Source organism: Cystoisospora suis, assembly GCF_002600585.1.
Source record: "Cystoisospora suis strain Wien I chromosome Unknown contig_315, whole genome shotgun sequence".
NCBI lineage: Eukaryota > Apicomplexa > Conoidasida > Eucoccidiorida > Sarcocystidae > Cystoisospora > Cystoisospora suis.
The window spans coordinates 1,262-14,790 of record NW_027153116.1 but is presented as its reverse complement, the minus strand read 5'-3'; the positions used below and the strand labels follow the sequence as shown (position 1 = coordinate 14,790).

The window sequence follows — 13,529 nt, the reverse complement described above, 5'->3', positions numbered from 1 at the left end:
AGATAGATAGAGATAGATACATAGATAGGCTAAAGATGAATAAGTAGGTAGAGAGTTAGGTAGAGATTGATTGAAGTTGAAGAATGGAGATCTTGCGGAAGAGTTTATTTCATGATCGTATTAGTAGCAGTCATAGGAAGAATAGTCATAGCAAAAGTAGAAGAAGAAGAGTTGATATATCATTCTTCTTCTCTTCTCGAATTCCTGGAGACCCTACGATGGACTTCTTCATAGAGCAAACAAAGACAAAGAAAAAGAAGAAAAGGCAAGGCAAAGAACACTCAAGGAAAGTCATACGTCGCCTTCTCAGGGAGGCTGAGGTGTATCGAATCGATCGATCTATCGAGCTCCCTATCCATGTATCGATCTATCATCTATTCTCATGTGTCTCTCTCCATATGTGTGTGGCTGGGAGTGTCTATCTATCTTTATCTATCTATCCTTAATGTATCTATCTGTCTGTCTCTATCTCTCTTGTCACTAAACATAATGAAAGATCAGCATGCAGTTGGTCTTCATAATAGTAATAGTATTCGTTATGTTAACAAGGACAACTTAATTAGAGCACACACCCTTGCAAGCAATGCCTGGGGCTCCTGCACCTTCTGTCCTTTTTCTCTTCTTCCGTTTCTTTTCTTTCTTTGTTTCTCCTGTTCTCTCTCTCTTCTTTCACTCTCTTTTCTCCTTCTCTCTCATCTCCTCATTTTTCATGCTGTTCTTTCTCTTGTCTTCTTTTCTCTCTCTTCTTTCTTTCTCTTCTGCTGTCTTTCAGAGGGTGGCTACCCCTCCCTGACGTTCCTGTCTTCTCCACATCTGTCTTCCACTTTGGCGAGACTCCTCCTACTTCCTCCTCTTCGTCTGTCCAGACTTCGAAGTCTTCTTCTTCCTCTTCGCTTCCCGAATTCTCAGCCGTCGTCCGTAGAGAAGGAGAGAGGAATAGCAGCAATAGTAGCGCGTCTTTCACTCTCTTTGGAAATCCGTCTGACTCTTCTTCCGATGCTCCTCAATCGGTTGTCCTTTCTTCAGCGAAGTCGTCTTTCTCCCAAATTCTTATTACGAAACCGACTCTTTTACGTATCGCCGCAGAGCCGGTTGTCTTATCGAGAGATCAGCTACTCCTGCGTGTCTTCGTAAGAAAAGGAGTCTCCAATTCAGTCGCCCCAGCTGTGTCGAACGGCGTGCCTGTAGTTTCTTTCTCTTCTTCTTCTCCTCCGGGAGCTGTTCATCCGGAGGGAAGTAACAGCCCTGGAGAAAGGGGAGTGGGAGGAGGTGTACATACACCTCTTGGAGAAGGAGAGACAGAGGACATGACAAACTATACTTTGGTGGAAGAAGCAGAAAATTCTCTCTTAGCTCTTCTTCAACCCGGGGCCTATCGAATCACCTATCAGGCTGAAGAACCTTTCCTTATCACATTTGGTAAGAAAGACAGAAGGCAAGAGAAGAAGATAAAAGATCAACTACTACCGATCTGTCTCTGTATCTTCCTATCTCTCCTCGTCTTCTCATCTTCTCTCTTTCTTTCTTTCTTTCTCTTTCGTTGCATGGAATGTCTTGTGTTTCATCTCTTCATAGGTGTACATGATAAGAGGGAATGACACTATACTACCTCATGGGGTGTATGTACACCTTAGGAAGGATGCGGGCGCCTATCGAACAACAACAACTACTACTACTGTAGCTAGTCGCTTCTTAGCATAAGACGTCGCCAAGACTATTTTACTTAATCTCTTCAGCTCTACTATCTCCCTCTCTCTCTTTGAGTTTGTCTTTTTCATTCTTTTTCTTCATCACGTTTCTTCTTCATTGCATGCGTAAGAGTGATCTAGAATTCGGCCCTAGGGTAGATCTTGATATATCCACTAAACTATTCAGACAGAGAGAGAGAGAGATACATATGTACCTGCAGAAGAGTCGATCTTCTGTATGTAAGGAGATAGATAGATCAATGCGAACCTATGCAAAGAGACGCAGGCCTTTCTCCCATACGTACATCTATATGGTAGATAGATAAGGTGTATCTATAACGTTTGCCTCCTTTATATATGTCTATATAGGTTGTAATACCCCTTGCACAAGAATTTCTTTTTGGAACTCTCTCTGTGTCTCTCTGGATTTTTATCTTTTCTTCCTCTTCTTTCTTTTTTCTTTTCTTTTTTTTCTTTCTTTCATCTTTTTGATCCTTTGTCATAAGGGTTTTCCTCTGTGTGTTGAAACAGGTATATCTTCTCTCGATCAGCTTCATCGAGATCTCATGTATAAGCCGCCTGTCTCTTCAGTCGCAGCAGATGATCCAGGCCGGCTACAGGCGCAGGTCGACTTTTCTTCCTCCTCTTCCTGTCTTTCTGCTCCTCCTGCTTTAGCTTTGCCTTCTCCTCTTCCTTTCTACTTCGAAAGCGACATCTTTGATATCAAACTTCATCCATCTTTCCTACAGAAGCAGGTAGGATCAAAAGGCAGAGAAAGAAATAATAGCCATGGAGAAATGAAGGGCAAGAGAAAGAAGAAAAAAAAGAACAAAAGTAGAAGAGAAGAGATCGATGAATAAGAGATGGACTTTCTTCCTTCTTTCTCCAAGAAGGAAGAAAGTTCTCTTACATGATAGCTTTCAAAATAGCTATGACTTTCCTTTCGAATTATGTAGACCACGCCCAAACTCTTTCTTCTTCCTTTGTGTTTTCTCTGTTTCCTCTATTTCAATAGTCAAGTCTATTCCAGCCTCCCTCACTTAGGACGACTTCGTCTCTCTCTCCATATATATATATATATGCATACGTGTATATTTATACGTACATGCATATGTATATATATATGTATATATATATATATATATGTATATATGGATGTATGTACGACGTGTTGGTTGTTCTTCGTACTTCTGCTGTCGTTCCTCTTCTTATTTTTCGATTCTTCTCATTTCCTGCATGCATGCGAGATGGATATGTGTGTGGATGGCCCATCTTTTTACTTCTTTCTCTTCCTGCTGTCTTTTTCTTCTGTCCTTTAAGCAGTGAGTTAAGTCTATTCTAACTAACCCAGTAAAGTGCAATGTCGAAACATCTTCTTTCTTCGATTCTTCTTATTTCTCTATCTATCTTTCTACCTGTCTATCTCTAATCTATATCTATCTATCTATCTTGTTTCTTTTCTTCGCTTCAACTGCAGGGAGAAATAATGACTATTCCCATTCAACTGACGACTCCGTCCGTCTTATATATGGAGACAGGCTCCAATTTTCTTTTAGATTTTGTCAAGGTCGGCGTGAAGGTTGCGGAAGGGACGTGGATAGGAGAGCAGAGGTCACGGGTCAATTTTCTTCGGCTTATACTCGAGCCAGGGACGCACTATATCAAAATTCTCAACGCGCACTCCAAGAATACCTATCACATGGAACACGAGATTAAAAGCGAAATCGATGTAAGCAAAAAAGAAAAAGAAAGAAAGAAAAAGAGAGGAGAAAAAGCCCTGCAATAATACCAAAGAGGACAGAATGATTGAAGGGAAAGACATAAAGAAATGGAGAGAAGAAGATGCTGTCTATCTTTTTCGTGTTCTCCTTCTTTCTCGAGAGGTCGGAAATCTCTAGTTTTCTTTGTTCTTTGTCGCTGTCTTTTGGAAGGAATAAATTAGTCAAAGATAGGCTGGTAGAGAAGTCTTCTGGAGATACGTGCTTCAAGTAGAAGTATATAGAAAGAGAGAGATATATATCCATCTATACATAAAGGTAGAACTACATCTATACATCCTGTCCCTATTCATGTATGTATCCGCCTATCTGTGTATATAGATATCTTTATCTTTAGGGAGAGGAATTTCTTTCTTTCTTTCTTTCCTGATCCTAGATGTGAGTTTTCGGGTGTATATACTCACGAAGCCACATGGCGTAGGATGGGGCGAAGCCTTTCTACGCATACGAATCTACTTCACGTCTATCTATCTATCGATCTTTAATCTATCTCTCTTTAATCAATCTATCTATGTAGATGCATATGTATGTCTTTGTAGAGTCTTTATCTATCTGTATTCTACAATATCAGCCCTTTTTTCCCTCTAATAGTTCTATTCTTTCGTTATACATCCCCAAATACCTCTCAACACCTACATACATGCATACAACATTTATATGCATGTGTATATGCATATGCACGCGTGATTGCATGTGAAAGAAGGGAATCGTTGTAGGTGTTTTAGTGTACATACACTGGAATGTGTCTACTGACGATGATGAGTGAAGCAAACGAGGAGGAAGAAGTAGAAGACTGTTTTCTTTGTGTGTGCTATGTTGCTTTTTCTTCTTCCTTTTCTCTTTCTTTTTCTCTTTCATTCCTTTCTAGAGAGAGAGATGTCTGCACTTTTCATTGAAGATAAAGTCAATTGCAGTGAACTATGCAGGCGAGAGGTCAGATGGTTCTGACGGAGAGGGAGAGAGTAGTTGCTTCTCTTATGGCGCGATGTCTCTCCCTCTAGATTTCCATTCAAGCGAAGGAGGAAGCTCGGCTCTAGGTAAATCTCCTTACAAGAAAAGACCCAAAGGAAACCCTTCTAAGATAAGAAATGAGGAGATAGAAATAAGAGACAAGAGATCAAAAAGAAAGAAAGAAAGAACTCGTAGATGAAGAAGAAGAACACTTCATGTTGTTTAGGCGACCGATAAATGACATCTGGTCTTCTTTCTCTCTCCAAACTACACATAAGTATCTCTATCTATATACACGTATATATATGTATATATGTGTATATGCATATATATGTCTGTGGGTCTACATACATATGTATAGTTGTATGCGTTCCCTCAGTGTATTTAGGTGTCAGAACCTTTCTACCTCCTTATCTATCTTTATCTGTATATATGTATGTATGGGAGCGAGGGGATATATTTCTTCCTTTCTTCCCTCTTTTTCTTCTCTTGTCTTTCTTTCCTTTTTCTTTTCTTTCATTCTTTTGTGTATGTGTTGATTTGTGTTGGGTTAGGCGGGCCGATCGACGCGAACGGTCGGCTGCTGATAAGAAGCAAAATCGTGCTTACAGAAGGCTCTGCAGGAGGAGGAGGAAGAAAGAGAGTGGCTCTAGATACACGAGGTAAGAAGAAGAAGGAGGTAAAAGGACAGAGAAACTTCCAAGAAGACATGCATTGTTTCTTTCTACAAGACTCCATCTTCATCTACAGAGTCATATTTAGACTTCCTAAGGAATCTCTCCTTATGGCGCCATGCATGCGTTATATCTTTACAGCCCTCGATACCTATAGACACATGTATACATGTCTCTCTGTGCTTTTCTCCCTTTCCTCTTACTTCTCTTCATCTCGTTATTCATTTGTCTCTCCATCCATCTATCGACCTATCTAGCTATCTGTCTGTTCTCTATGCAGAGACTTCACTTTATCGATCTGCGGATATATCCCTCTCCTAATCTTTCTTTCTTTTCTTTTCTGTAGGTAGAAAGTTGGTGGTGAAGCTCGGCGTCTTCTCTGAAGATCACGAAAGGAATGTCGTCGTTCAAGTAAGCAGCTGGAATAGTAGTAGTAGTAGTTGTTGTCGTACAGGTAGCTAGCTCTCCTTCCCTTCTTTCTTCTTGTCTTTCCTTTCCGCTTCTCTTGTCTCTTCTCTTGACATTTTAGGTTTTCTTTCCTCCTGTTTGCCCCGCATTCGGTTTATGTGCAGACCTTCTCTTTCTCTCTTCTCTTTTCTTTCTGTTTCGGTTCTGTGTGTCTCTCTCTCAGTTAAACTTCACACATCTCTCTCTCGCTCTCCCTCTCTCTCTCTCTTGGCTTCTTCCTTCTCTTTCACCTTTGTAGACTTTTCAAGTAATTCTCTTCTTCCTCTTCTTCGCCTTCGTCTGTGCCCCTCCTAATGCAGCTTTTTCTGTTTTCTCTTCTTCTTTGACGTGTTTCTCTTTCTTTCGTCTTTCTCAACATTCTCTTTCAATCAAGCCGTCTCTGGCAATCGAGGTGTATGTACACCTCAATAGTACTGTTCAGGTGTCCTCAGGATGTCCACCTGGTGTGATTTCTCTTTCTTTCTCCTCTTGTAGTCTCTCTCTCTCTTTTTCTTTCTTTCTTTCTTTGTTTCAGGTTGAAGATTCTCACTCTTTACCGGTGACGCCTTTGTATGATTGGGTCACTTCCGACGGGAGCTCCGAAGTTCTCTACGAGCTCGACGGGCAAACACGAAAATACAATGGTAGCTACTATGTCTACTTCTATGACTACTATTTCTATGACTATTCCTACACTTCTATGACTACTCCTATACTCAACACGAGAACAGTCATCACAGTAATGCTTATACTTACACTGACACTTACTCTTATACTGACACTCACTACGACTACTACTACCCGACAAGAAGAAGAAGATGAGCGTCATCATTCTGTGCGATGAGAGGAATGATCTCTCCGGCATGTGTAGAGACACCTTACTGCTGCTACACATCCACCCACGTGCGTAGGCCATTCATACGCGGGACACGTTGCTAGGACTCTCACTCTCTCTATCTTTTCGCTCTATCTTTTAGCATAGATGAAGACGGACAGGAGCACGTGTAGGATGTAGATATTCAACGATAGAATAGAGAGAGAGGGGCGTCATGATGCTTTTCTGTCTTTTTCTTGTGCTATCTACTGTTCGTTGACTGAGAGAATGCTCTTGGCCTAGAGGGAGGGGAGAGAGGGGTGGAGAAATAGGTGCTCCTTACTGTGGAGTCAGTTGGTCTCTCTCTCTCTACATATATATATATATATATCTATGTGTGTATATTTCTTTCTGTCTTTCTTTCTCATTTTCTTTTCTTGCCTTTGTGGTAGTCTCCATCATCTTCGTTGTTTCTTTCTTTCTCTCTGTTGTTTCTTCTCTCTTTCGTGCTTTCCTTCTTCATCCATAGCACATCTCTCTTAGGACCCATCTGCTAATCTTTTTCTTTTCTTTGCTCCTCTCTTCCTTTTCTCTCTCTTTCTCTCGAGTCTTTCTTTCTTTCTTTCTTTCATGTATTCCTATACATGACATTGGAGGAGGAAAAGTCCTCCGTTTGCTTGATATCTGAACTGAATGTCTTCTTCTTTTGCTTCTTTCTCTTTTCTTCTTTCTCTCTCTTAGCATTGGACGAGAGCTCGATGTTCTTCTTAACATTTCGCATTGATAAGCAGGGAGTTCCTGGCATGTCTTCCTGCGTTGTCTTCGATCTCTTTCTCCAAGTCATGCCTCTTGAAGATAAGCTCAACCAGGTATACACACGAAGGCAGACAAGAGTCATCATTCTCAATCGATCTATCCTCTCTCTGCAAGCGATAGATGTCTGCTATGCGTGTGTAAGCTATCTCTCTGTAGATTCACCTTGGATAGGAACATCGCTCTGTATCTATCTGTGTGAAAGTTGAAGGAGATGTCAGTTGCAGGGAGGAGGCGGATGAGGCTGTTCGTTCAGGTGTATGTACACCCTGAGATAGAAAATCTCTCTAGTATCAGCAGGGGTAGTAGGAATCTTGGAAGGAGAGGAGTGTTCATCGTCTGTTTCTCTTCTCTCTTTGTGTCTCTTTGCAATGTGTCTTCTCTAGTCTGACGGTGTTCGATGAAACAAAATTTTACTCCTTTCACTACCTTACTGGTCGGATCTTTTCGTTCTCCTCCTCCTTCTCCTCCTCCTTTTCATTCATAGCTCGATGGATCGACTGAGTGGTCACCCTCTATCCCTGCCTCGGCCTCCGTCATCCACATTCTCTTACATACAAATAGACTAAAGATAAATAGATAGATAGATTAAAGATAGATAGATAGCTTTTCTATCTGCAAGAGTCACGGGATCACTTGTTAATCCGATTGCTCTTATCTTTGATCTCTTTTGTATCTCCTGATCTATCTTTCTGTCTTCTGTTTCTTTCCTCATCTTTCTTTTCTTTCTTTCCGTCTCATCTTTCGTTCTTTCTTTTGTGTCTTTTGTTCTTTTCTTCTTTCTTTCTTTCTTTCTTCCTGTCTTCTTTGTCTGTAGATGTCGATGTGCCCTGTGGGAGGAGGGAGTGTGCCTGTCTTAACAAGCGAGGAATTCTTCCCTAAGACGGCCGTTCAAGTGGCGACGGAGAGAAGCTCTTCGCATAGCACAGGCTTGCAGCAGTATATAAGCACGCAACTCACAGCTATCCAAGAAAAGAAAGATGGATTCCTCGCCGAAATCCCCTTCACTCTCACAGAGGTATGACAAAGAAAAGGAAAGAAAGAAAGAGATAAAGAAAGAAACGAAAAGAAAGGAAGAGTAAGAAAGAAAGAAAGCGAATGCCTTAAGAGAACCGGACAAGAGACGGGGCATTCTCCATCGTATGTATAGGCACACGTAGGCACGTGTCGATACACTGTGGAATATCTCTGTGTATATGTGTATATGTGTATATACATGTATATACATGTATCTATGTGTGTGGGTGTGTATGTCTTTCTTCATATGTGCATGGTAGTTGTACCTCTATGTTTGCTTGGTGAGAACTTAGAGACAAAGAAGAGACGAAAAGACAGAAGACGAGCAAAAGGGTTTCTTTCTCTTCAGGACCATACACATCCAAACAGAGGAGAAAGAGATACACATTTCATGATTGCGTAGTAGAGCATATATGTATATGCACATACAGATCTATACCTAGACATATCGAGATGGAGGGATATACGTATAGATAGATAGATAGAGATCTCTATGACTAAGTGAACTCTCTCTCTTCTTATTCCTATACGTCTCACTATGAGGAGGAGAGAAGAAGTGTTTCTCATTCGTTCTTTCTTTCTGTCTTTTCTTGTGTTTTGATGGATGGTGTGGATGATAGGAGTCATTCATTTTGACAGACGTGCAGTACAACTTCTTTCTTTCTCATGTGGAAGTGGATCTTATTCTCGATGAATCAAAGACTAGGGGCCAGTCTGTTGCTGTACAACGGTCCTCTTATCACGTAAGCTTGGCGACTCGAGAAAGTGTACTTATCATCTCTTTCTTTCTTTCTTTCTTTGACGCATTCTTCCTCTCTGTCGCTCTCCTGATGTGTCCTATATATGTATTTCCCTTGTTGCTTCGTCTTGTACAGCATGACCTACAGAAATCTGTCTCGCTATACAGGGCTTCTGTAGACGTAGAGCTACCATACATATATGAGACCGATGTTTCTAGAGATGTATACATATATATCTATATATCTATCTATCTATATATATCTGGATCTATGTATATAGAGAGAGGGAGAGTGTGTGTGCGTATTTCTTTGCATGTTCTTTGTGGATTGCTGTGTAAGTCGGAAGAAGACGACCGCTCGTCTTTTTCTTATTCTTCTATCTAGCTATCTATCTAGCTATATTCACTCTATACGAACATGTATTCACATAGATAGCACACAAATCACGGGTGGACCTATCACTACTACTATTAGGACTACTACTACTAGTACTACTAGTACTTCTTCTATCACGACGGCTACTAGTAGCGGTTGCGATAATACTACTACTAGTACTACTAGTAGTCGTTCTAGTAGTTCTACTACTAGTAGTAGTGATCATTCTTTTTCTTCTTCTTCATCTTCTTTGTATTTTCCTAGTCGTTCTTTCTCGTTCGGCGTTTCTTGAGAAGGTCAATCACATTTTCTGTGCGATCTCTGTCTATATGTATGTATGCATTTCTCTTTTTCACTCGTCACACTTCCTACACAAGATCTCGCACGTCGGTCTCCTTATATCAGCTTCTATCAAGCCACATCAACTTTCGCTCATACATCCCTGTATGTATGTAAATACGTCTGTAAAGATAGATAGTATAGCTGTATTTCTCTTTGCTGTTTCTCTCGGGGTGTATGTAAGGAGATGTTTGTCTCTGTATGTCTGTGTGGTATAGAATGGAGACGGAGAGAGTATTTCATTCGGAGAGTTAGACTTCATTAATAGGGGGAACCACCCTCTCAATGCACGTCAATGGATCGCCACACAACTCGAACCGTAAGAAGAATTGCTTTCTATCGTTCACCTTTCTATCTATCTATCTATCTCTCTTTGGTCTCTCTTCAATCTGTCTCTCTGTCTATGTTTGATCTATTTATCTATCTTTATTTATCTATATCTATCTATATGTGTTTAATCTACTTATCTATGTTTAATCTATCTTAGTCTGTGTATCTCTCTTCCTACCACTGATTATACGTCGCTTCCAGCAGCTCGCACGTTGCTATCTAGTTTAAACAAGAATATCAAGGCTTCATACAAACTCTTATTCAATCAACATCTCTCTATCTCCTCTCTCTCCTCTCCATCTCTCTTTCTTCTCTCTGGATCTATATCGATATAAATCTTGCGAAGTTATCGGACAGCTTCCTGTAGATTTCTCTTTCTTTCTCTCTTTCTTCTTCATAGACATAGATAGTGCTAGCGAGATAGATAGCTAGATAAATGAGAGATCATGTGTGTGATGCCCCCCCATGAGACTACTCCTACTACTACCACTACTAGTAGGAGTAGTACTACTATTGCATCTACTACTACTAGTACTAGTACTTCTACTACTTGTGCTCGTTACATGAACTGTATTTTCATGTACAACTAATGCCTTCTTCCTTTTCTTCTTTTTCTTCTTCTTCTTTTTGACATTATCTCAAGACATACAATTCATGATGCATAAGGAGATCTAACTACTACTTCTACTACAGGGGGGTGGTGTGTGGGATATCTCTGAAAGACAGCAACTCCGTTATTCCTTTCTTCTTCTTTCTCTTCCCGATCTTCTCTTGTGCAGCATGCGTTTGAATCTTTTTATCTCTCTGTCTCTTTCGTCTCGTTTTCTTGTTCAGGGGTCACTACATTCTTCGTATAGCAGACGATCACTATGCAAAGCATTTCTCTTCTTTATCTTCTTCTTCTTGTTTTCCCTTTAAGTTCTCCTTTCAATCTTTCTCTCTAGCTTCACGCCAAACGAAGCCTTCCATTGTAGGCATACACCCCGACCCCTCTGTACCCGTCAAATACGGACAAGACCTGCTGGTAAGAAGAAAAAAGAAGACGCAAGAAAAGAAAGAAGGAAGGGAGGACCTAGCAGGCAGTTAATCAACTACCACAATGCATTAATACATAAAGAACGAACCGAAAAGATGAGAGATTGGGAGAGAGGTAAATAAATTAAAGACATACACACGTAGATAGATCATTAAAGATACACAGAGAGATTAAAGATAGATCACCTTGTGCCTTTGCGCCTTTTCTTTCGATCTTTCTTCGTGTTTCCCCTCCTCTTTGTTTCTTCCTCTTCTTCTTTATTCTTGTTCATTCTTGATCTTCCTCATAGTCTAATTTTTTCTTTCTCCTTTTGCTTTCTATAGATTCTAATTCGTTTATCTACACCGCCGTCTGTGTTGGGTGGCGAGACAGCTCGGCGATCGGCGTATCTTTTCGGGGAGAGCGGCTTTACTCTCTATTCCACGCATTTCGCGAATTTGGATAGCCCTGACGATGAAGATGCGAGATATCTCAACGAGGAAGAGGAAGAAGAAAGAAAGAATGGGGGAGAGACAGGCCATGGAGGAAGAAGAGGAGGGCTTGTATGGTCTTTTCTGTTTACAGCAGATAAACTTCAGAGATTAGGAAATAAAGCCAAATTCGTTCTTGAATTTACTACACGTCAAGGTGGAGAATCGTATGTCTTAGGTGTCTTACCTTCAGGTGTATATACACCACAAGCTCCTCAGAGTGTAGTCACAGGAATCGCTTCGGATACGTCTGGGGCTACTAGTAACCGAGATCTAGGCATTACCTACACCTTCTTATCTCCGGGATCTCTACGAGAGAATACTCCATGGAGCGGAACACCGGGGCTTATCAGTTTCGCTTCAACTTCTACTTCTTCTTCGCCTGGGTCGATTTCTTCTTCATCTTCACAAGGAGGCTCAGCAGGAGGAGGAGGAGGCGACCATATGTATGATACGAGGGTGGAGAGAGGGCCTGTGTCTCATGAAGGAGACGTCCAAACAACACAAGGAGAATCCGCAGGAATTGTGAAGCCCGAGACAGGCATGAGTGATGGTAGAGGAAGAGAAGAGACAAGGAGCGAAATAGTCAATGAACTGTAAGGAGCTATCACCCACGAACGACCTATCTACTCCCGTGACTAAGGGAGGTCATAGGCGTTGCAAACACACTATGCCTCATAGATACAGACACGCATATATACAGAGAGAGAGATAGATAGATAGATATTGGATATGACACTCTTTCATAGATGTCTCTAGTTACCTTCTATAAAGCGGATAGAGAACACAGGATCTGACTACTGTCTCCCTCTCATGTATAGATCCATAGATATAGATGTAGATATCTAGGTATATGTGTTTCATCGTAAGCATGCATGTCTCGTGTATACTTATATGGGTATATATATATGTGTAGGCTCTATCTGTCTCAGGTTCTTCTCGTGGTCTTGTACACATATAGAGACAGAGCGATTGTATCTCTCTTCGTATAGATAGATACATAGGTCTAATGTACCTTCCTTCATAGATATCTACCTATGTAGATAGATAGATGAAGAGGTCGTAATAGACATATAGGGAAGGTAGATAACATCGCGATGAGCTCTCAATGGGTAAAAGCCGAGTATGTGAAGAGGTCGATTCTTCTTCGTGTTGTTTCTTCTTCTTCTTTGTGTCTTTTCTTTCTGTCTGTTCATTTTTCTTTTTTCTCTTTTTGTCTTGTGTTTAAATTATCCTCATCAGAAATCGCGCGACTTCTTACGGCAACGAAGAGAGAAGAGGAGAGATTTCGCCGCGTCCTTTGATCCCTCCGAAAGCACCTCGAGAGACTTTACTTGTCGAAGAAGATGAAGAAGACTTCTCGCACGAAGACAGAGATGGAAGTGACGCTTATCACCCCCATTCAAAGCACCATCACCCCACAGACGAAAGAGACCGAATCCATCGAGGTGTATATACACCGGGGACAGCTAGAGGAGGAGAGATGATGAGAGAGCACCCTGAGGAAGAAGAAGAAATGTCGTCGGCTCTGTCGGTATCCCATGATCCATACAACAGAGAAGATGAAGACTTTCATAAAGAGAAAATTAGAAGAAAACTCATGCGAAACGCTTATGACGGGGGGAGCCATGAAGAGGAAGAAGAAGAAGAAGGAGATCTAGGGTGTCCACCTGGAATGAGATGGAGGGAAGACTTGAATGAATGTGAGGAAGCTGACGATCTAAGGTAAGCTGGCTAATCGGTCGATCAATCGATCTGTCCTCCAGTGGATATCTCTATCTATCGTCCGATCTATCTAGATAACTTCCCGCCGATCGACTCCGATTTTTCTGTATCGAGATGTCTCTCACTCCAGAGGGTGAGTTAATGAAGAAGTAGACTGGGTGGGTGGGTGGCAGGTGTGGGGTGTATGTACACCTCAGGCTCTCCAAGATGTTACTTAGTCATGCTTGAAACCTCCTTTTGTAGAAGGAGGAAAAAATCTATTTTCTTGTCTTTTCTTAGTTCATCGAATCAACCTCTTCTTCTTCCTTTCATACCGGGAGGTACCTTCCAAC

At 41.2% G+C, this 13,529-nt stretch overlaps 1 protein-coding gene across 1 annotated transcript in view; it reads left to right on the top strand.

Moving 5' to 3' along the window:
* The window catches only part of CSUI_000839 (uncharacterized protein), a 16,781-nt gene extending 3,479 nt beyond the window's left edge, over window positions 1-13,302 (top strand). Inside the window, exons 5-18 of the mRNA XM_068061046.1 lie at window positions 775-1,419; window positions 2,220-2,443; window positions 3,166-3,417; window positions 4,335-4,503; window positions 4,972-5,079; window positions 5,438-5,502; window positions 6,074-6,182; window positions 7,094-7,221; window positions 7,983-8,183; window positions 8,803-8,925; window positions 9,855-9,955; window positions 10,801-10,990; window positions 11,326-12,068; window positions 12,715-13,302. Coding sequence (XP_067926978.1) covers window positions 1,308-1,419; window positions 2,220-2,443; window positions 3,166-3,417; window positions 4,335-4,503; window positions 4,972-5,079; window positions 5,438-5,502; window positions 6,074-6,182; window positions 7,094-7,221; window positions 7,983-8,183; window positions 8,803-8,925; window positions 9,855-9,955; window positions 10,801-10,990; window positions 11,326-12,068; window positions 12,715-13,201 — 3,012 coding nt within the window. The 5' untranslated portion in view covers window positions 775-1,307 and the 3' untranslated portion in view covers window positions 13,202-13,302. The remainder of the gene's footprint in view (window positions 1-774; window positions 1,420-2,219; window positions 2,444-3,165; window positions 3,418-4,334; window positions 4,504-4,971; window positions 5,080-5,437; window positions 5,503-6,073; window positions 6,183-7,093; window positions 7,222-7,982; window positions 8,184-8,802; window positions 8,926-9,854; window positions 9,956-10,800; window positions 10,991-11,325; window positions 12,069-12,714) is intronic.
* Window positions 13,303-13,529: the final 227 nt, after the last annotated feature.